Raw genomic sequence first — 25,043 nt, 5'->3', positions numbered from 1 at the left:
ATGGTTGAAAATGTACGGTCACCCTCTGGCCCCACACCATATAATTTTGGCACTTCTCCGCGGGCCGCACAATTTTTCTTTTCAATTTTTCCTGAGAGTAACAAGTTTGAAAGGTTCAATAAAATACATTGTATTCAAATACAAAAAGCGTGAATTTCTCCGAACAAGGAACGTTTCCTTGACTTTTTTGCTTTACTAAGCGCTTCATATTAGGACGAACTGACGATTTGGTAACTATCAACTGCATACCAGTATTTTCGCCTGTCAGTATTAACCTGTATCGATTGAGTTTGTTCACGGGTGCCTCATCCCACCTGGCCGCGAGCTCCGCTCGGCTCGGGTGTAAGAAATCCGAATTTCCTTCGAATACCTCAGCATATTTTACTCGGAATCTTCGATCGACTACCGAGGTATCACTCTAAAATTCATTTTTATTGTACTAAAATAGTTAGTTTCTCTAATAGATATTTTATTGTAGATCTAGGGATTTTTCTAACGTTGGTATCTTGAAAGAATCTTGGGGGGTAGCATTGCTATAGAGCGGCGTCTGTGTTGCAAAAACAGATCAAATTAGTATAATTCGTAACATCGCAAAAATACTAATCAAAACTAAATATAATCGAGCAGTTTGGAACACTTTTTATGGCCGCGGATTGCCGTAATAATTCATACATATATATATATATATATATATATATATACCATATTTCTCCGTGTATAATACGCACTCCCGGCTTCGGATTTCATCTCCAAAATTAGGGAGTGCGTATTATACATTGGTATAGAAAAATTTAAAATAATCCTGATCAATATTTTACACCCAATTGCCGAATACTTATCACATGCGTCTTTTCCGCCCTATTTATATTATTTTATGTGACAAAGTCTGTTATAACAAGATCATGCTTGTTGCAGTAGAATCACACCCACGGAATGAACTATGCTGTCTGACAAAGGGCAACGCATCTATTTCAATGACCAGCGTATATAAGTGATGAGAACGGAACTTTAAATCTATAGTTTAATTGTTGTTGCCGTCCGTTATTTCTGTTTTGCTTCTGGAAAATACAAAATAAGGTTGACGCAAGTGAGTGACGGAATTCGGCCGTGCGTATTATGCATGGACCCTTGTATTTTCATACAATCCACACCCTAAACGAGTCCTGCGTATTATACACGGAGAAATACGGTATATATATAATAATCTTCTTATTTTTTCAATGTAAACGCAGGTACAAAAGATCCGTATTTCGCAAACCTTCGGATACAGAAATTTTAAACGAATCCATCTTGTGACATTTTACCGATTTAAAAAAATGTACGCCTTTTTTTTGAAGACAATGGTTATTTTGATTCATTGTTATATGTATGGATGATCCAACAAAACAAGATGTATTGGAAGTAGCGTTGTCAATAATACAAGTAATACTGGCGTTTCCGTTTTCTCTGTACAGTCCCCAAAGGTTTATAACTTCAAGCGAAACATACGCTGAATTAATTGCCTGAATGATTCGCGGGCCGCGTAAAATTGTTCTATTAAATGTGACGGAATGTTTAAAAATTCACCAGCCATGAACTCTTTCGTATTCGAATCTAAATTTTGACATCCAATAAATCGATTATGATCTAGGCTAGATAAACACAATCTTTCGCCCTGACCATTTTTACCTGTTGAAAACCAGATGAAGAAAGACATTTGACATCCGTTTTATTGGTTTTCAAGTGTCGCTGTTCGCATGGTGAGAAAACTCACTTTAAATTTTGCTGCCTTTGTTTTCTATATGTTTTGCCGGTCACGAAAAGCCAAAGTAGCCAAATTGGACGGAAGTACATTCTAATTCTCGACCCGACCTCAAGTAAACTATAAACCTTGATCCCTTCTAATTTTTAACAGACGAAAGTGAACTCGCGGGACCCTCTGAAGATAACACAATCATTATAAGCTATGTTCTGAATAATCTGTTTAATATTGAGATAAAACAACGAAATATATTTAATTTAACGTTTCAGGAATGGCAATGGTGACATCAGAACGTTTCGGTGACTCACGACATTCTTCAAGTTGTCCCTCACTGTAAAAGACAAGTGAAAAAACTAATAATAGAATAAAAATAAGTAGAAAACTGTATAGTATACATTTTTTCCACATTGGAGACTGAGGGAATGTATGCCACAGATTTTCTCTCAAACTATAGAAGAACACTTCGAAGTCACGAATGCGACGCATTTGGCGCAAATTAAATATATATATAGGTTTGTTTCCCGAGCCGTAGCCAGTGTTTTGAATGGGAGTGGGGCTTCTGAAACAAATGTCGCGATTACGCTACTCGTTAGTGGTTACAAGAGTTGGCTTTTGAATGATTTTTCTGTTGCGGAGTCCATGCCTTCTGGCTGCAGAAGTGTCGGTTTCTACGTGCATCATTTAACGGTTGAGGGCAAGCCTAAATGTAGGTCCTACGTTATTAAGATCTAGTAGTCTTCGAAAAGACGCTTACTGAAATTGGGGCAGTCCAATGTTTTTGCGGGCTTCAGACGCGCCGTGTAATATATATATATATATATATATATATACATGTTTCTGTATGTAACATCAATAGATTTAACAGTTGTAAACATGCCTATTCAAAAAAAACTTTATTTTCCCAGGAGTAGTCTTTTTTTATGCCATAAAGGGATTAATACAGAACTATATAAATTGTATCTAATCACTTATTAAACCTTCATTCCTAATATGTTATTTCATTAGGTAATAGGTATAAACAAAAATTCCACAATTCATGACCTTCGAACGGTCCTGTGTTCACCCACATTATCAATGTGTTAGTAGTTGCTTATGCTTCAACCCCTATATAATTTTTGGTACTCCCGAAGTATGTGAACCAAGATGGCGGATACCGGAACGTAGTATGTGGTCCGGGATAGGCCATAATTTTATTCCAATTTTCCTCATTTTGGTTCTATTACGAGTTCGGGAACTAGCCAAGTGACTCCCGTAGTATTTGTACCTGAAATTATGGCCTAACCCTAACCTGGTACACACACTACCATAAAAATGAACAGAACATTAATTAACTCCTCATTGTGATGTATCACAAAAGACCCGAATTAAACCCCTCAAATGAAATTCGAAATACAATTAACTCCTAGTGGACAGGAATACCAAACGTCAACAAAATCAAATACTTCATAAAACAAAAACCCACAATTGGTAAATATACCTTTATTAACGACAATTCTGTCACTGTGAGCTTTGTTTCGTCCTTCTCTTCTGGCATCAGCCGATTCATACCTCCATAACACTTCAACTTATTGATTTGAGAAATAAAATCATAATGAAAAATATGACAGAGTATATATAATATGGGTAGGGCACGTTGGTCCTTTCGAAAAGAATGGTATTATTTTTTTAAACACTTGTTTATTTCGTACCAAAAGTGAACACAACATACCAATCTATGAAATAAAAAGTAATTCCAGGAAAGTAGAAATGCTATGCTTATAAGCGATGGGACTCTAGAAGCAATAGGTAATATATTATAAGTAATAATTAGCTAACCTGTGTTGTGGTCTCCGACATCCGTATACCAAGTTCCAATCAAGTCCGCATATTCAAGTCTTGCATGCGCAAGCAATGAACTTTTCAAATTTTCTTCCCAAACCCGAGGACCTCCAACCCTCATTCCATATGTTGATAGTTCAAAGCATCCTTGTTAAATAGATATATATTTATAAACACCAGCGACCATCTGTCAGTTGCAACTATGGTTACAAAATAATTCACCGCCCACCTGTGTCAGTCTTATCCATGTGTAAATCGCACCAATTAGCTTTCAAGACGATAGAATTAGTTTGATGAGCGACATATGGAAATGCTTTTTGAACAAATGATTCTTGCCACTCCTTGTCTTTCGCTAAAGCAGTTCTTACAGCGGTTCTGTGGGCAAAGTTTTCTGGAAAATTACATAAACTGAACTTAAGTAATGTAGCATTTTGATTTCATTCAGTTTTATTGCCTTCTTGATCAGCTTCATTTTTTGAGGTTAGATCAAAAATGAAGACAATCACAAAAAGTGACGTCAAATGGCACCTGTCAAAGCTAGGCCTATGTGGATTCCGGGCACTTCCTCGAAAAAAAGTGCTTTCCTCAATATTGCGATCATTAATGAGTACCTAATGCCTTTTAAAGTTTGTAAACATGTAGGCCCAAAGAATGAAGGCAAAAATTCAACGCTTATTCCTCATTTCTGCCCGATTTTTCGTCGAAATACTAAAAAAAGCACCCATGTTCGCTAAACTCGGTTTAGCAAATAAATAAAATGCAGCCCACGAAATTGCAGCAAGCAAGTAACTCTATTGTTACGTGACCTCAAGAGGCAGGTACTATCCAACATGAAGTAAACCACATAAAGCGGTAAAATGAATTTATTGATCATATACACACCATTTAAAATAGGGAACAGTAAAATATTTTTATAATAAATACAATATGTGAAATACTCAATGATATACCGTGTTTCCCTGAAAATAAGACCTAGTCTGACTTTTAAAAATGATTTTAATATAAGCCCACCCTTTAAAATAAGACCTAGTCAAATACTCAAAATTTTTTTTGACCTAGTCGATGGCAAGAAATCCCTCCAATACGTTTTAAATGATTAGTCTAAAACGGTTCCATTACATTTGAACCCACGTACATTTGAACCCATGACAATTGCACCTGTATGCTATTGCACCTATGGAATTTTTTTTGTTTTACGGATAGTTGAACCCATACTAACCCTAACCCATGGGTTTTAACACCCGCATATAGATTGAACCCGTGGATATGCACACGGGTTCAAATGTACGTGGGTTCAAATGTACGGTCACCGTCTAAAACGTGTGAGAGAGTAAAATTGTTAATGGATATCGGTTTTCATATTTTGTATATTCGAAAATCTCGTAATTTTTTACTTTGTAATTTTGTTTTGATAAATAAAAGACATCCCCCGAAAGTAAGCCCTAGTGTTATTTTTCGAAAGAAAATTGAAATAACCCCCAGTCCTATTTTCGGGGAAACACGGTATTAGTTAGATATGTTTAACAGAATTCCGTTAATTTTAGGGCGCGCTAAGCAAATCGCCGCGAAGTACTAGTACCCCCTATGAAAACCGCTGATATATGTACACAATAAACACAAGAAAAAGACGTACCATATTCCCAAATATGTATGACTTGATTCAAAGCCCCCAGGTCTGCAATCCAATACCCCCAAAAAGGAGAATGTTGGGTTCGGAGATGATAATTTTTCTCCAATAACTCTAAAAACTTTGGCATGCCATGTGGTGTTAATGAATACTTTCGAAGTTCATATATATTAGATTCTCCTGTATCTGTCGATACATATCGGCTGGATGATGCCGCAATGCCCTGCAAGCAACATTTAGATATCTCCTAATAACAAGCTAAAAATAACGAATCGAGGATTGAATCACAAGCACGTTCGTAATTTCAAGACTTCGGTAAATATATAAAAAAACAGTCACCTGGTGATTTGCAGCCTTCAGCAAAGCAAACTCGCTTAAAGGCTCGTAAACATTACTTGTGCGCGCGCACACAAGGGTCGACACAACACTATATATATATCGGCGAGTTTGAAAACTCCATCAAATGGTATGGCAATGACAAACACAACGTAAGGATAAATGTATAATGCACATGCCTTCCGAAAACACAGAACGACACCTAGTCGATCTAAAGTGCCCCGTTGTGTAACGGATCATTTTGTGCAAAATTCTGCTATTTTCTAACTTTTTTTTCCGGACACATCACATCTGTAAAACAAGTCTGAGCCGATTTGAAGTTACAAAAAAACTGATTGTTGTTCAGTTTGCTTGATATTGTTTTCCGCGACGCCTAAATTTACGTTAACTATTGAATTGAAATCGTAATTATGTGATATAATTTGAAATTCCGGCTTAACCATACAAAATAATATTTGCGTTATAACCAATTTATCACAATTGTACCTAGTGCATTTTTTAGTGATCTGGACCAAGGATTATTAAAGTTCTTATCCTTCTTAAATATCATCGGTCATTTGGAAATTTGGTTTTGAACGAGTTTCCTGTACTCTGAATAAGTTGAGCTAGCTTTGAGCAGATAATATAGTCATATAATTTATTATTACTCTGAAAAGAATAATTCTTCAATCCAAGATATCAACCTAAAATTAGAACCACTTCAAATAATCAATAAAAGTTACTTACATTAGAAAATATTCTCTTGATTGCACTTAATCTCAATGAAATATTCAACATGATTGAGTAATTTTAAAAACTAGTAAATATTCATAATCTCTGGTGTAAAAAATAATGAGAAAACAAAACATGAAATGTAGTTCATAGTTAAACTGCTTATAAGTCTTGATGAATTTAAAGTTCATAAATCTAATTTTGGATTGTTAAAGCTTGAAGTTGAGGGCTTTCCTATTTTTAAGCTAGTTGATATAAAATCCTACGATATATAAAATCCTTTTCTGATAACCAGTGTTTTGAGGGATTAGCCAAATCTCCTCATATTGGAGCCCTTTATATTACATAAAGTTTGGAATTGAAACCTAACCTCCAACGAATCAAAATTGGAATTTTCAAGCCAAACTTATAAAGGTGGGAAAATAGTAGTTGGGGTTACATAGTTTTCACCCTTAAATCTACAGCTGTAGTCAATTTCTATTGTAGTCGTATGAACTATTCTTTGACCCCATATCCCTGTTACAGATAAGCCATCTGGAATCATAAAACTACCTTATATGATTTTCATGAAGCACAATTTAAACATCAAAATGCCTGACTTCAATGAAATTTCCCAAATATGTGAGTTTTGAAAACTTAATAGTGGCAATTGCAATTTATGGTATAGAAACAGATGATTGAGCAAAAAAATGACATGTCAGATAAGAAAAAACAACAATAACTTCTGTAAATTTATTTATCTAAAAATGATCAACCTACAACCAAAATCTATCCCAACATCCATCAAACAATGACATTTTAAAAAGGTTTCAGTATACACATATCATTCATTATTTTGGATATTCTTTCCTAATAAATCAGTGGTCTCAACCTTTTACTGACCGTGTACCACTCAACTGTTTTTTGCCGCGTACAACTAAAAAAGCACCTTTTTGGCGTGGGGAACAATGGCACATGACACACGCTATGGGAGTATTCTATAATGTGGCACTTCATCCTTCGTGACTCAATTCGCAAGATGGACGAAACATGCCCATCTTGATTCATTCGGGGACAGTAGCAGACAAGGGCGATCTCTTAAAGACTAGACTGGTAAATAGGACGTTTCTCCAACCCTTGACCCCAGAAAAACTCTTACTATACTTTACTATTGCAAAAAATTTTAGAAAGTGTTTCGATGCGTTGGCGCTTATAAGGTGGTTTACATGTTTGAAGCCCTAATTTTTATTTAAATTAATCAACCATGTGGCACTGATAGCTTAGTTTAGACTGGTCTATCGCAGCATTTGCGAGACTCATTTTTGATTACAGCAACTAAATTAATGCTCCTTTGGAGACATAATGATATTTAATTTACAACTATTTTTTCAAAATAACTGAAAACTAACAAATAACTCGCAAAACTCTAAAAACGAGGCAATGTTTACTTTACAACCATACTTGAATATCTGTCTGAGCGACAGAAGTGTCTGAGCGGCTGCAGAAATTGCAATTGTTAAGTCATTGTTGACTTTTTGCTGATTGGTTATGGTTACAGAAATAAACAAGGAAATTGATGCCCGTGAAATATTCATAAAGGCCGTTCAGCGAATACATACAATATGAAATAGAAGCGTTGTCGGCATATTTTAGCCAACTCAAAAGTCAATTGTTGCAATAATTTACCGTAAATCTGGCCGCGTACCACAGGTTGAGAACCACTGTAATAAATGAATTAGTATCATATCAAAATTCATGGTATGTCAATATCGGTCAGTACTTTGTTTTAGAATATTGATGGTTCAACTTCATATTTAGAACATTGGTGATGTGATGCATTGGCCCTAAATGCACATCAAAACTCGTGTAGAAAAATAAAAGAGACTGACAAATATTAACATGCATTCAGATTCCAAATAATGATATGGGACTAGGTATTTTCTGGTTGGATGATAAAAGATACAAAACTGATATTTGGATCCAAGTCTACAACAGTTACACATCATTCCATTTGAACAAAATAAAACTAAAAGTAGGATAGGTACCACTGCTTAAAACCAATTTCGTTAAGAAGATGATTTCATAAAATCTAGAAGTATCATTTAGTAAAGGAGATTTTTTGATATTTTAACGAAGGAGTACTTTGATTTTTGTTTGTTTATATTTATTGAATCTTATTCAGCATTTGGAAATCGTACGACAATAAAATATATGGGCTGTTCAGTGAAAGCTGGTCTAATAATATTTTTTTCATAATTACACTATCCGGTAAGATTTTCTCTTCAGAATAAATGTTAATTTGCAAATCTTCATGCATTTTCAAAATTGGATTCAACTTTAGCCTTATCAGTTTTTTTAAGTAATAAATAGTCACTCTCGATGAACATCTCACATAATTTTTCAGAAAAGGCGTAAATGATATTCCTTTATAAAATGAATTGCTGCCATTATTAAATACCTCTGACAACATACCAGGATGCATAGTCAAAAAAATAATGAGTTTCTCATCATATTGAATTGTATGTGCAACATTATAGTTTGATATCTTATAAACGTCAATTGATGGCACTTCTGCATTACTGGTATCACGAATAAGTTTTTGTTGGGTATATTTTAGAGGGGTACCAATGTTTAACAAATGACTTCCACTCAAAGTGAAATCGATTCCTTTTGATCTGTAGAATGTTGCCTCTGCTTCTTGTTCATTTTTAAAAAGGTTTGGGACCAACTTATAAACGACATCTTGCATAACACGATCACTTCGTAGGTTGTTCAAAGGTTGTGTTTCATGGACTTCATCTCCACACTCTGGGCAAGATTTTTTAGTCTGAAAATGTTTGACAATGCAACCCTTGCAAAAAGTATGAGAGCATTCAGTAATTGTTGTTGCATCAATAAAATATCCAGCACATAATGCACACACAATGTGCGGATTAAGTTCCCGAATTTTAATGATTAGATCAGCCTCTCTGTATTGAGGTTCTGTCGACGGTTCAGTCATAGAGTCATCTTGCTGTTCCATTGAAACAGATTATGATGCTATTTATTACACTTAACTGTTGTGGAAAATAGAAAGGAATTGACGTTATGAGAAAAATACATAAATATGCCATAGGCTATGCTTTTTATTTGTATAAGTGGCTTATTTTGATCATGTTGTATGAATACAAATACAGTCTACAGACGAAATTGGGTAACGTTAGAGAAGTTAGACTGTTGACTTATAGGACTGTGTTCGTTTAATTTTTTGAACTTTATTGGTATTAAATGTTTTGAATGAGCACCTTCAAATATATTAAAACCTTCAGACTTCACAGTAACACTTAAATATTAATGAATGTGAGCTCAGTAGTCTATGGTTGCAGTAGTCTAAACTCGCCGACGGCAGTCGCCCGACAGGCCGTCAACTCACCAGTCGAGCAAACGCTCTGCGACGTGACGTCATCGATGCTCGAGGTGAAGACAACTCGACTACCGAGCAACGAGAGGCAGACAACTCATCAGTCGAGCAATCGCTCTTATCTGCGATATCGATGCTCGAGGAGAAGACATTGCTTTGCAAAACGCAGACTCAAGAGTTGCATAGCATTTACTTAGTGCCGACTGATATTAGTTGTGAGCCAACTCACCACGGCAAGGTTTCAGTCATAGAGTTGGAATTTCTTTTTGCAGAAGAAAACCAGGAACAGATAGGCACTGTCGCTGCGCCTGGCAAAGAAACTGGGCCGAAGTATGGATAATCAATCAATCAATCATCATTTATTCATCAACACAATTTAAACATGGTATGATATATGAAAAAATATTACAAATACAAGTGGAAAATAACTTAAATTGTGTGACAGGAGTCGCGAGGGACCTCAAGAGGTCTTCAGGCAGCGACACCTAAAATGATGTTTACTTTTTGTTACGATTAATGAATTTAATATGATATTTGAATACTAAACGTTATGGGGAAATTTAACCTTTTCCATGCGATTTTTATTAAATAATCATATTTGCTACGCCGATTTTATGCATTTGTACCCCCACAACTATTCGATCGACTAACGAAAAAAAACTAATCCTCTGCTGCCCACTGACGGCTCGTTGGGAAGCTTATTTAAAGTTTTTTTAAAAGTGGTGGTCTGAGTCACAAACCGGATAGAAAAAAGACATTTTTTTTCTTGGGAGTTGAAACTTCAAACCGTGATAAAAAATAGAAATATTCGCTAAATCCTTTACTGCTACCGCTTCGTGGTTGGCAAACAATAGCATAATATTGCTGTAGCAATTTCGTGATCTAACTTAAAATACTTTGGTAGGGTTAATGGATGGAAGGTTTTGTTTTCTTTTTCGTTACGAATAATGAATTTTATTTGAATACTAAACGTTTTGGGAAATTTGCTGCGTTACATACTTACTCTTTGCAATACTGCGGCCCTCTCGTTGGCTTCCGCATACCTGCCGTTGACACGCCCCACAACATTCTCTTCCAAAATCTCCACAACGTCCACCTCTATCCCTATACTTACCTCGTACATTGTTGAGATTAAACTGTAAAAAGGCATATTTTTCCGAGTTATACTGTTAAAATGGCGGTGCCAACCTTCCAGATGATTGTTGGTTCTTATTTCTACGTCGAATACTGACCAATCATTGGGAGTCCAGACACTGTTGTATAGCTTGTGTTTTGAAAATATTCGGCGAAGTTCTTGAGTTTGCTTCTTTTCTTTCAGTGATTTGAATCTGGACGTAATAAACATAGGTGGTATATAGCACAGCGTCATGACATGCTTGATCAGGTCTCTTGTTCCAGCCTCCCTAAAACAAAATAAAAACATGTTAATACAAAAGAAGTGAAAGATGTACAAAGACATATATACATATGGTTAACCACTCACTTGTTGTATAGGCGAGCCAAATTATTGTGACGCACATTCTTCATGATGGCCTGAGTGAAGTGATATCCATGCACGGAGATTAGATAAGGTGCCAGATAGGTGATAATGAAGCCGCGCGCCTAAATTACTGCTCAGTTATCGCCGAGTTCAAAGCCTCATTATCGCCGGCCTGACACCTTACAAACGTAAATACTCATTAGCCGAAGTCGTTTTCATTACAGTTTTATACTGAAACGAGAACGACTAACGGTATATTAACTCCACAAAAACTACGCAAGAATTCAAGATGACTCCAAATACGTGCAAGAGATGTGACGACAACGTTTCCATGAAGCAGGAGGGACTCATCTGTGACGTCTGTCGAAATTGGTTTCATCGCAAATGTTTTAATAATTCAGGTGTGGCAATGACAAGGGAACAGTACAGGCTATTAAAAAAACAGGAGGTCACGTTTGAGTGGAAGTGCCTGGACTGCTACCAGGCCCATGACACCCATCATGACTCCAACCCGATTGTGGTATCCCAGCAGATGGACCCTAGCCGTCGGGAGTCACTAGTCACGACTATCGAGAACATGCACCGTAGTGTTCTGTTCGTGTATTATGCTGGCTGACTGAACGCCTAAGCGTTACTTTTGACTGGGTACGGTACCAGCCCTTCGTCGAGAGAGTAGTTATAAAATGGCTACGGTATGTCCCATATGCCCGCTATGTCCCTACTAAAATGGCTATGTCCCATTCAAAATTGCGACTCCGATATTTTCCTACTAAAACAGGGGTTTTCAACCTGGGGTTCACGAGAAGATTTCCAGGAGTACTTGGATGACAGTCGAGATTTCGTATGTTGCTGTTTTTTAATATCCTTTGTTACTACCAGAGGAAAATGCGTGCCCATGGGCCGAAAGCCGTACGGCAGGGGTCGGCAACCTTTTGAACCCAGCGTGCCATTTTATGAATAATGAGCACCTTCGCGTGCCAAACATATTTATGTTTTGGTTTGCATAGTCAACTACCTGATTTGAATAGTAAACGGATGAAAAACAAATTTATTTTATAAGATGACGTGCATGGAAATTAGCTTACTACTATCTCTACCTTCAACCTGTCTTTGCACGACTTAAGACATAGGTATGAAGGTCACTCACGATTAGTTTTGTAGCCAGAAACAATGTGAATGCGACAATATTAAATAAGATAAAAAATTTTCCATCATCTTTGTTAGAGTATATATGTAGCTCACGCTGAAATGATGAAAATTTTGGCTTCCGTGGGGTACCCAGCCAGCCAAGCGCGCAGCCAGGATTTTCAAAAGGGGGGTTCAAAATCGGAAATTTTCATTTCATTCTGAAACAGTCGCCGCGATTACGCGCTCATAAAAAGAGCCGACTTTCTAAGGATATACCGTAAAATATTCAATTCATGACAGCTACGAGAATCTATAAAATTTTCTTCTATATTGATATAATTGTGTCCAACGTAAATCGCGGTTCCGTCTTCTTGTATCAAAATATAAACATCACTTGTCTAAAATACCGCTCAATCTGTTGGCGTATAAAAATGTGAGATAGACAGACATGCGTGATTGTATTTAGCGTGGATACTTTTTGTGATCTTACGAGTTCGTTATCGCCGTTAGAAAAATCTCAAGATCTGTAATAAAAATCTCGTAGAGTACAATTAAATACATCAAAAATACATATTTATCGCCTCGAAATCCCCGCGGAACGACTTTTATGACATCTGAAACATCTCAAGTCGATTTTATATCCGAAGTCAAACGAGACATGTATAGATCTGCCGTTTTTCTGAAGAATGTAATTAAAAATTACGAAGGATGTGAAAGGACCTGGCCACCAACATCATCGGATTTCGAACTTCGTAACTTACAGAAAAGCATCCCAGTAGAGCTTTATAATTTTTTGGCATGGATAGTAGGAGCAAGTGAAGATATTAGCAACGAAGGATTCCTAAATGTCTCTGAATTCTACAACATAAGGCTAGTTTCGCTTGCCCAAGATGTCATCTATCTGGTTCAAGGGGTAGAAAACAAACACCGTAACACTTAGCGTTAGGAATGACAGTTAGGCATTGGACCGGTTCCTCCCGACTTATAGAATTGCTCCACGGCCTTGGCCACTCGGCATCCCATTCTGTTGTGCTGGAGCATGATACTGCATTGACCGAATTGCAACTGCAAAAACACACGATTGTTCCCGATGGGTTTCTTCCGCGCATTCCGTCAACAATTGTTTGGGATAATAATGATTTCAATGAGACAAAATCTGGAGAAGGAACGACACATAATACAAATGGAATTTTAATACAGGTCACAGAAACTGTTGTTGCCTCTCAATCACGAGAAAAACTTGCAAAATCTAAGCGACGTTCTGTTCCTACTCGATCGGAATTAATAACTCCGTACCGCGGTTCAAAGACTTCCGAACCTGCTAAGATTTCAAAAGAAATTATGTATTCCACTGCGGCACTGCCTGTTCCTCGATAACTTCCAAATATTTGAACATAGATCTTGCATACGTACTTCTTAAACTCCCAGAAGTTTCAAAAAAAGTTGTTCCGGGCTGGACTGCTTTTAATACCATTCTTAATAAAAGTACTGCCTGTGTGTCGAATATTGGATACTTGCCGGTTATTGACGCACCATCTACAGATATATCAACAATTAACACAGTACTCGAAAAAAGTGTTGCTATTGCTGATGAACTTGACTTACACACTGTTGTGGTGGTATTTGATTCGGCCATATACGCTAAGGCCCAGAAAATACGTTGGAGCAATCCACTTTTCTACAAAAGATTGGTTTTGCGACTTGGAGAGTTCCATACATGCATGTCATTCCTTTCTGTAATTGGAAAACGATACGAAAGCTCTGGTCTATCGGATATAATAATAGAATCCCGTGTCGTTGCTCCAGGTTCCATTAATAGTATAATGCATGGTCGCCATTACAATAGGAGTATTCGAGCCCACAAACTCGTGTTTGAGGCGTTGCATAGGATGCGGTGGAACGTATTCATCAAAAACCAATCTTTGCAAAGCAAAGCCAAGGTTTTTGATTTGGCATCAAAGCTGAATAATGCTTATACAGACCCTCAATTATTCAAACAAATATGTGAAAGCGAAGAAGTGAGGAGTCTACTGGCGGATTATCAGCTTTTTATAGAGCATCAGAGCAAGATGAATAAAACATTTAGTTTATGGAGTTCTTATATCGATATGGTTGAACTTCTGCTGCAATTTATTCGGGCTACTAGAGACGGCTTATGGAAAAACCATCTTGCTACACTTCATAAAATGCTACCCTGGTTTTTTGCATATGATCATATCAATTATGCGAGATATGTCTCAGTCTATTTGTCTGTAATGGAAAATTTGTCATCAAGTCATCCTGAAATATATCAGTATTTGAAGCAGGGAAATTTTTCTGTACAGCGTCATGCTCAATATGGTTTCAGCCAAATTGCCTGCGATCAATTAATTGAGCAAACTTTGAACAGAGATTCTAAAACCCGAGGCGGAATTCGTGGGCTATCTTTAAAACAAAAATGCTGTAAATAGATGGCTTCTATCACACCATCAACGCGCTCTTATTTCTATGGCATGCAGAGAAATGGCTGGAAAAGATGCTACTAGACGACAACGCAAAGACCTTGATTCTGATAACTCAATCAGAGATGAACAAAACGTGCAATCAATAGTCGATACGGTGACCTTCAAGACCGACCCGTTTGATTTAGAATGCGGCTCTCTGATGAGCCTTTCCTCGGGGTCCGTTGCATCAGATGCTATTAAAATGGATATGGAAGACGCATTTAGACTGGGAAAAAGCAACGCAGATTTATTTTGCCAAAACCGAATTCTTGCTAATTCAACTGTAAGTATATTTACTCCTATAAAACAGCTAAAATTAAAAACATTTGCTTCGGGTAGCGCCAAAATTAACGAAAAAGTACCACACTTCTCTAAAAAATCAGAAGATAATTTCCATAGGCTTCTACTTATTGGAAAAAGCGAAAAATATAGAACTGCAAGAAATGCTAGAATATCCATTAACTGCTATCCCCGCATCTATTGGATCAACAAACGGAACGCCGGTGAGAACTAATAAAGCTAGTCTCTTGCACGAATTGGAAAATAGTGTGCCAGAAGTATTAGTCAAATCATATCCATTGAATGCAGCTCTTGTAATAGATGGTATGGCTTTATTGCAACCTTTGAATAATATTCTGGAAACTTTTGGAACACTCTTAAATATGATTTTCGACAGAATAATTCATGTGGCAAAGTCTTACAATTGTAACAGGGTTGACTTTGTGTGTGACACTTATCCAGATATTAGCATAAAAAATTTTGAAAGGTGTCGAAGATCATCGAATGAAAGCGAAATCATCAAAATAGTAGGATTGGAACAAAAAAAACCTAAACAGATTAAAAAGTTTTTGTTTTCCGGCAAGAATAAGGAGGCTCTTGTGGAATTTTTAATTTTGTTTGCTCCGAATTATCATTCTTCATGTCCTGTAGGGAATATGAAAATTTTTATTGGCCACGGTGCTGAGTGTCACTGCATCAATTTCAGCCAATTCCAGCTTTGCGTATCGGGCGAGCCTTCTTTGGTCAACGATCACGAAGAAGCAGATATCAAGCTTTTATTACACGCAAAGCATTGTTCATTGGAATTTAACGACGTAATTATTAACAGTCCTGATACCGATGTATTGATATTGTCATTGGCACAATTCTTCCGATATTGGATGTAATTTGTATTTTTTAACGTTAAATCGTTCGCAGTCCAGGATGTTATCAATCAGAAAAATGGTTAACTACTTCGGAAATGGTCTTTTGCAAAGCTATTCTGGGTCTACATGTATTTAGCGGATGTGACACCATTAGCGCTTTCCGTGGAAAGGGAAAAGTGAAGGGTATGCGACATTTATTGAAATCAAAAGAATTCATATAGGCTTTTTCAAAGTTAGGAGATCAGTGGTACATTTCAGAAAATATTTATATTCAACTTTCAAAGTTTGTTTGCACTCTTTATGGTTACTCTGATGAGATGTCTGTTAACAAAGTACGTTTTGAAATATTTCAAAATAAATCGTTAGACGAGCCCTGTATGCCCCCATCTGATGATGCTATCGTACTCCATTCAGCACATGCAAACTACCAATGTGCCATACACAGAAGAGCACTACAAAATTTTATATCTGCTCCAAATCCCGATGGCCACGGATGGATAGTAAATGATATAAATATTAAATGGATTTCAAAACAAATTGCCCCAAACTTAGTGCTAAACCACTCTAAATGCAGATGCGCCAAATTAAATTACAAGAGCAGCAAATGCCCTTGTGTGAAATCAGGGTTTTCGTGCTCCAGTTTGGGCAGTTGCATTGATTGTAGCAACGCGGATGTCATGCGTGAGGAAGACGATGATGTTAATATCGAAAAATGGTTTTAACTTTCATGAAGTCCATCCCAAACAACTAAAATAGTGATATACAATCATTATACGAGATAGCACGAATTATTTCAATTTAAACATATTCAATAGTGATATATGCACCATATTAGCCGCTTGCTTTTTCATTTTTAATATTTTAATTGCTTTTTTTGCAATTCTTACAATTGTCATAGTAGATTTTATAGCAGGTGACGCTGATCAGATAATTATTAGGACATGAGAAATATTTTGCCTTTTGTTTTTTTATTATTTCTGGCCAAACGCGCTCTTGCTCTTTCTGTACTCGTTTTTTGTTCTTTTCATAGCATAGTGTTTTTTAATGTTTAATTTTGCCATAATTAGTTTTGTTACTTTTACGGAAGAATATGCCATAAAAAACTAGTTCTGAAATATCCGTTTCTGTGTGTATCGATAGGAAACAGCAGGGATGGTCATTGCAGATTACTTAGTCTCCGCACAATAACAGAAAAAAAATGTTGAAAAGCAGTTATGACGTCACATTTGACCAAAGAGCAAATTGTGACGTCATCTGATACAAAAACTTACCCCTCAAAAATTTTATTTTACGAATCCGTCAAAGGTTTGGGTATTCGACGTACAAATCCTAAGTTTAAGTAGAATATTTTATGGTAGACATGGGTTGTGAGGGCATGTGACGTCATCGTTAATTGTGACGTAATGCTCCACTTTGGAGATGTCAACTTTTTTATATTTAGTAAATTAGGCTTTTAGCTTTGGCCCATGGCCATTACCATTGAAACTAGACGCCAATTGAAACGAAGATTTTCATGTTTTAAACTTTTTTATAGGTTTTGCTTGCCCTCCAGAATTCTCCATTTTTAATTTATGTTTGTTAGAGAGAGAGAGAGATTTATTTTTTCGTCAACCAAAAATAACAGTCATCGTAATAATAATAAAAATAACAATAAGAAATAAATTAGTTTGGTAGAGACAGAAGGGAGTGATACGACCAGACGGTCATTAAAGTCAACTCCCCCTCTTCAAGCTATTATGTTTAAGATCCACAGTTTCAGATGACTAAAATATTGGGGAAGAACATTCTAGAATTTAAAATTATATTCTCAAAATGGAAGAACAAAATTGGGGAGGGGGATGCTAGAGTAAATTATTTTTATTTATTTATGTGGAGCAAAATCTGAAGAGATTCCAAAGGTTACTGAATGAATTTAAATAATTTATACGCATATGTGATGAATTAGCAGAAATGCTTCATTTCATGGCATATGTACGCATTAAAGATGTAACGAACATGATCTGCTTTGATTTGTCTAGTTAGGAGGGGAAAAATAGTTAATAGGACCTAACAAGCATTATTTCAGCATAATAATCAACATTTTTTGCTTGCAGAGGGATGACAAAGTAGTATGTAAGAAGACAAGTGAATGATAAATAAAAATGTAAATAATTATAATTGTATGAGTTGATGTAACAGCAAAATATAATGCAGTATCGTAATTTCATTATAACAAAATATGAATATAAAAAGCATCATTGGCGAGTTGTACATGAATAGGAGGAGAATGATGGGAATAGTACTAGATTAGTATATCAAGTCAAAGGGTCTCGAATGTAGAGCAATTCAACCTAAACACAACTGGCACTTAACATTGCCAATTGTGTTTGAGGATTTATTTCAATGTTAAATAATTGAAATTTTTTTTATGGTGTTACTATCTATCTATCCTGATCTTGCGTTATTGTGATTGTGACGCAACAATGTGAAATTCCAGGCTTTGCGTACAAACTGTGAAATATTTAAAGACAGCGTGCTGTGACCGCCTGCGAGCATTGGAGAAGTGATTATGCTTATTGAAACTTGGGAGAGATTTTAGGAATTCATTAATTAGGCAGACGATAAGGGCAATAATATCAACAAGACGATTTAATTTAGTTAGATATGGCCAATGAATTGGTGTTGCAACAAATTGTTAGTCAATATATCACAATTTTGTTCGGTGTCTGATTGCCGGGGGTTCGCGTTGATTGTTCCGTGACTCGGGGGATACTTAACAGAAAAAAGGTTGAGAACCCCTGTACTAAAATGACTATGTCCGCTATGTCCCTACTGAAATGGCTATGCCCGCTATGTCACAACTAAAATGGCTATGTCCGCTAGATCCCTACTAATATGGCTATGTCCCATCTAGAATTGCGACTCCGATATTTTCCTACTAAAATGACTATGTCCCTACTAAAATGGCTATGTCCGCTACGTCCATACTAAAATGGCTATGTCCCATCTAAAATTGCGACTCCAATAAATTCCTACTAAAATGGCTATGTCCCTACTAAAATGTCCATGTCCCTACTAAAATGGCTATGTCCCTACTAAAATGGCTACGTCCTTACTAAAATGGCTATGTCCCATCTAAAATTGCGACTCCAATATTCTCCTACTAAAATGAATATGTCCGCTATGTCCATACTAAAATGGCTATGTCCCATCTAAAATTGCGACTCCAATATTCTCCTACTAAAATGAATATGTCCGCTACGTCCATACTAAAATGGCTATGTCCCATCTAAAATTGCGACTCCAATAAATTCCTACTAAAATGGCTATGTCCCTACTAAAATGGCTACGTCCTTACTAAAATGGCTATGTCCCATCTAAAATTGCGACTCCAATATTCTCCTACTAAAATGAATATGTCCGCTATGTCCATACTAAAATGAATATGTCCCTACTAAAATGGCTATGTCCGCTATGTCTCTACTAAAATGGCTATGTCCCATCTAAAATTGCGACTACGATATTTTCCTACTAAAATGACTATGTCCCTACTAAAATGGCTATGTCCCCACTAAAATGGCTATGTTCCATCTAAAATTGCGACTCCGATATTTTACTACTAAAATGGCTATGTCCCTACTAAAATGACTATGTCCCTACTAAAATGGCTATGTCCCATCTAAAATTGCGACTACGATATTTTCCTACTAAAATGACTATGTCCCTACTAAAATGGCTATGTCCCCACTAAAATGGCTATGTTCCATCTAAAATTGCGACTCCGATATTTTACTACTAAAATGGCTATGTCCCTACTAAAATGACTATGCCCGCTATGTCCCTACTAAAATGGCTATGTCCTTACTAAAATAGCTATGTCCCATCCCAAATTGCGACTCCGATATTTTTCTACTAAAATGACTATGTCCCAACTAAAATGACTATGTCTGCTATGTCCCTACTAAAATGGCTATGTCCCATCTAAAATTGCGACTACGATATTTTCCGACTAAAATGACTATGCCCGCTATGTCCCTACTAAAATGGCTATGTCCGCTATTACCCTACTAAAATAGCTATGTTCCATCTAAAATTGCGACTCCGATATTTTACTACTAAAATGGCTATGTGCCTACTAATATTGCTATGTCCCATCCCAAATTGTGACTCCGATATTTTTCTACTAAAATGACTATGTCCGCTATGTTCATACTAAAATGGGTATGTCCGCTATGTCCCTACTAAAATGGCTATGTCCCATCCAAAATTCCGATTATGATATTTTCCTACTAAAATCCGTAGTAATATATATTTACGCTGAAATGACTATGTCCGCTATGCCCCTACTAAAATGGCTATGTCCGCTATGTCCCTACATAAATGGCTAAGTCGCTTCTAAAATTGCGATTCCGATTAGTTCCAACTAAAATATCTATGTCTGGAATATCGGATCAAAATTGATAGATTTATATCGAACATGATCATCACCACAAAATCAATTGTGACGTAGGGTTACGACAAGAGATTTTGAAATTAACATCAAATCAACTGCTAGGTTATGCCCGTCCTCCAGGTCCTCTTTATTTTGTTTGTCCGTTTGTTGTTATTTTGTGTTTTGTTTCTATCAGAGTGACCAAATAAAATTGATGGATTGATTATATTTTACCTAACGTAATAAACAAGAATATCGGTCGGAGACCGAAGACTTATCGATCGAAACTGCGGTTTCGATTTATGACTCTATAGTGACACCGCGTGTCCCATCACTAATTAATTAATAACTCGCTAATTATACAATATAATTCATCCAAAATCAATAGGCTTCTGGTCCGAGATATGTTGAATGCGCATGCAATTTGGAGCAGATTCAACCTCGCTTTCGTGAGATATCGCGTGCATCTAACAGACAAAAACTTCAAATCATTGATATCGGTGCCAAAAACGCCAAAACGTGATACCCGTCAGGCTTTAATCCTTATAGTACTATAAATCGTTTAGATGTCTCAAACTTCATGGGCCTGCGGATCCCTTATGCTTCTCTGAAGTAACCGCGGATCCCCACAATTTTCCAACCGAAAACGCAATAGAGGAACACAGCATAGACGGCATAGAGATATTCGTACAGCATTTAAATTAGCTGCCATTCCTCGCGTACGCAAATAGCTCACTGATTTATTTCATGTGAACTTGCACATCAAGTTTCGTAGTGATTTGAACAAGTGTAGAAAACCCATGTGGATAATGATTTTAGATAAGGCGGCGTTATGCTCACAACTACTTGTTTTTGTGCAATATATTCGTGAATGTGATTTCAAAACTGAATTTTTGTTTTGCACTACTTCAGAAACTACTGTAAAAAGTGCAGATGTAAAGGAAAAAAATATCCACATTTTTTTACACGAAAGGTTTAAATTTGGATATGTCTTTGTCGTACCCTAAGACAGGGGTGTCAAACTTGCGGGCCGCATGCGGCCCCAGAGAACTTCCAATGCTGCCCTCGAACGCTTAACAAAAATTGTAATATTTTGTAAGTTTTTTTTTTATCTACATGTAATATACTTTTCAAACCTTTCAAAGTGAAATTGATTATTCACACAGAAAACGACAATTTACTGAAATTTACAACTTGGAAATTGAAAAAAATTTTGTTTTCAAATTGACCCAATTATGGATACTAGCAAAAAAATACTTGAAAAAACACTTCAGGGATTAAATGAAACGCAAAGTACATGAAGAAGATGGCATTTTTGAAGAAAAATGGGTGTTGCAATATTTCTCAAAATTCTAGCTCAAAGCTCATTGTTCAATTTGTCACATTTCCATCAGTACAATGAAAGAATACAATATTGGTAGACATTATCAAAATAAGCACAGCAGTCAATAGGCCAAATTTAAAGATCAACTTCGAACAGAAAATTTTCATGTGTTTATATATTATTATAATTATACAACTACCTAGTTACTAAAAATCAATATCCATCATAACTCAAGCGGTCCTATGGCACGCAATGGTAGGATATGTCGCAAAATGTCTGGTGCGAAAAGTCAGTCATTTGTTTGTTTACTAATCTATACATGAAATGATAAACTTGATATTTTTGCATTACTGAAATTAATTGAACATTCTCAACATTTCAGTCTGATATTAGTAAGCTGGCGGCACAAAAGAGATGTCAAACGTCAGACTCAGGACATATATAATGGAAAAACATTTAGTTTATTCTGTAGTATATTGGTAAATTTTAGGTTTATATATTCAGATTAAGTAATTTTTAGTGTATGTATTATTCTTTCCTTACAAAACTTCGTTCACAAATGTTTTAGATAGTTGTACATAAAAATTTATGATTTTTTGTAAGAAATACAGTAAATTGCAACAATAGTGAAATGCAAAAATTGATATGTGAATGGCATTTGAAATTTTAAAAAATAACAGAACTTCATTCGACTATTTAATTGCATCACATCACAATATATGTCACAAACTACAGTTACACCCATCTAAAAATATGCTTCAAGTATACATTATCAAAATATATATATATATCTAAAACTGTTTGCGGCCCTTCGCACAATTCCCAAAATGCAATGCGGCGCTCGAACACCCACGAGTTTGACACCCCTGCCCTAAGAGGTCCGCGAACCCTAGTTTGAAAATCACTGGTTTAGAAAAATGGACATTATTAAATGATTCCGCTGTTCATGTAGTAGTACTGTGATATATAATTGCTTTCTTATTAGTATATTACCGAACTGTAATATTTATTTATACCGTGTTTCCCCGAAAATAAGACTGGGTCTTCTTTCAATTTTCTTCCGAATAATAACACTAGGGGTTATTTTCGGGGGTTGTCTTATATTTTCATTCGTCAATAACTTAGATAATTGGTCGACATTGTATGAAAAAGTTTTTTATTGGTCTATTAAATCCAGACTTCGTTCATTCAATGTCAAAATGCTTTGCGAGCAGTGTTTGGTGCCCATTATGACCTGCTATATAGAATAAATAAAATAAAAGTCCAAAATCAAAATGTACATTTTGTAATATGCATGTTGAAACTGTGTTACATTTATTTTATCTCTGTGAATTTGTGCAGCAATTTTGGGAAGCAGTTAACGCTTGGCTAACCGTTGAGTATGGAATAAACCTTAATTGACACATAGAGAAATGTTATTGGGGGTAGGGCAAAACCAGGGTATAAATTGTGTTTTATTATGTGCCAGATATTTTATATATAAATGTAAACTGCGTAATGAAAGGCCTCAATTTTGCCAGTTTCTATATATGATTAAAAAATATAATAAACTGTGAAAAGACTATTGCAACTAAAAATGGTAAACTGTCAATCCATAAGAAGAAGTGGAGAACTATTATGTAATCATTTATTTATATATTTTTTAAGACGATTGTATTTGTGTTATTGTGTCTATATATATAAATGTGTTACGTGATATTGTCAGTGGCGGCGCGTGGTCATTTTGACAACCGGGGCAAGCTACTGCGGGACCAAGTCACCCCCATCTACGGAGACAGGATGAGCGCTGTAAGTTCTCCCATCATTTTATGAGTATAAAAACCATTCCATCGGTAACAACTAGGGATGGGCCGGGATTCGGATCCGGACTCGGATTCGAGTCGAATCCAGGCATTTTTTGGACTCGGATTCGATTTCGAGTCCACGTCGTTTTTACCGAGTCTATAATCAATTCTGTTTTTACTAATTTACGCCTTTGTTTGTACTTTCACCCCTATAAATCTCACTACATACCTTAACTAATTAAAATTCGAGGTCAAATATGTAACAATATCACTCATGTGTATTATAAACACTCATAATAAAAACGACGACAGATATCCAGATAATATAACCCAAGTTAAAAATATTGATAGCTTATAACAATGATGCGCCAGCCACCTTCAAACTATCTATCCTTTTTGGTATACATGTGCTACACAATAAAATATGTGTTAGCGCAATATTTTTGAGTTTTCGATTCGCGTAAATAAATATGAAAGATGCGCAGATTCAACCCAAGGGGGAATTTCATCAATACCTCTTTTAAATCGAGTTTATTACGTGCAATCCTTTTTTCTAAAAAGGGAGCAATGGAATGCATGGAGCGTTTTAGAACGTTTTCTTGAACTACTAAATTGCAAGCATTGTATTGACGACGAGTGGCATCTCTCTACCATTTACACACGCGACATAGTAAATTTAGGGCTAGAAATATTTGGAATTATGGGAAAGCATTGTAGTCAAAAGCTTTTTATTTTCATTTTATCATATTGACATGTAAGAATTTCGAAAAAGCCGCCCAGAATTGAAGCAAGGTGGTGGGCTGGAGATCCAGTTCACAGCCGAGGCGCACATTGACCCACGTTTACGTTTGTATTATGGCCGCCAAAAAAGAAGAAAAATATATTTTTAAATTGATCAAACAGCTATCTGCGGAACCTTTAGACAAAAAATATGAGCTACAACGTATGTTTGTGAGCGCGCGATGCTGTAGTATGGTCAAAAACGTGTTTTTCTACTTTTACATTGTGACGTCACGGACTCGAAGGATTCGACTCGAGTCCTTGACCTTTTACTCGGATTCGTCGAATCTCTGTAATGTCGGACTCGTCCCATCCCTAGTAACAACCAATCGGCAAAGCGACAATTTTTAACGATAAGAAAGTGTCTTCAAAACCGGTCCAAGTTAAGGGATTAATAAATATAGACATAGTTTATTTTGAAACCTCTTTCAAAAGGAAAGGCAATATTTACCCAGATAAATACAATGACATATTTAACAGAAACTTCGGGGAAGCAGACAAAACCTAAAAGAAGGTTTAAAACGTTACTATGAAGAAAGGAAAGGTAATGCAAAGATAAGGACATGCGTCGCTCACTCATAGCTATATATGCTGCTAGACTTCTACTGCTTGATATATGCAACACGCCGCGGTTTCTTGGAAGCAAAATGCTCAATAACGCGCTGATTAAAGTCATGCATCCCAGAAATAACGTCTCTGTGAATGGATAAAACAGCCAAGGCATTTAATCTATCTTGCTTCATTGTGTTTCTGTGATACGTTTTAATACGCTTCAGCGTGCTGAATGTTCGCTCTGCGTCGGCGGAACAAATAGGCGTCGTCAAAATGATGTCCAGAAATTTTGCAGACGCAGCAAAGGTAGTTACTAGAGTGGTATCTATGAGGAACCCATAGAG

At 36.2% G+C, this 25,043-nt stretch overlaps 1 protein-coding gene and 1 pseudogene across 1 annotated transcript; both read right to left on the bottom strand.

Moving 5' to 3' along the window:
* Positions 1-1,948: 1,948 nt before the first annotated feature.
* LOC120340745 (protein NipSnap homolog 3A-like) lies at positions 1,949-6,439 on the bottom strand. The gene is made up of 6 exons (XM_039409096.2): positions 6,249-6,439; positions 5,193-5,409; positions 3,789-3,950; positions 3,557-3,706; positions 3,219-3,305; positions 1,949-2,072 (listed from the first exon to the last, which is right to left on the bottom strand). The coding sequence occupies exons 1-6, from the start codon at positions 6,297-6,299 to the stop codon at positions 1,999-2,001; spliced, it is 741 nt and encodes a 246-aa protein (XP_039265030.2). The 5' UTR covers positions 6,300-6,439; the 3' UTR covers positions 1,949-1,998.
* On the bottom strand, positions 6,338-9,264 carry LOC120340744 (polycomb group RING finger protein 1 pseudogene; annotated as a pseudogene).
* Between the last annotated feature and the right edge of the window lie 15,779 nt (positions 9,265-25,043).

This window comes from Styela clava, chromosome 14 (assembly GCF_964204865.1).
Source record: "Styela clava chromosome 14, kaStyClav1.hap1.2, whole genome shotgun sequence".
NCBI lineage: Eukaryota > Metazoa > Chordata > Ascidiacea > Stolidobranchia > Styelidae > Styela > Styela clava.
This window is presented reverse-complemented; position numbering and strand designations above follow the sequence as displayed.

Excerpts from the sequence above, each read along its gene's own strand:
- LOC120340745 (XM_039409096.2), bottom strand. The coding sequence starts at position 6,299 with ATGTTGAATATTTCATTGAGATTAAGTGCAATCAAGAGAATATTTTCT. Across the intron at positions 3,951-5,192 it reads CATACATATTTGGGAATATG|AAAACTTTGCCCACAGAACC; the intron begins GTACGTCTTTTT and ends GTAATTTTCCAG. Across the intron at positions 3,306-3,556 it reads TGTCGGAGACCACAACACAG|TTGAAGTGTTATGGAGGTAT; the intron begins GTTAGCTAATTA and ends CAAATCAATAAG.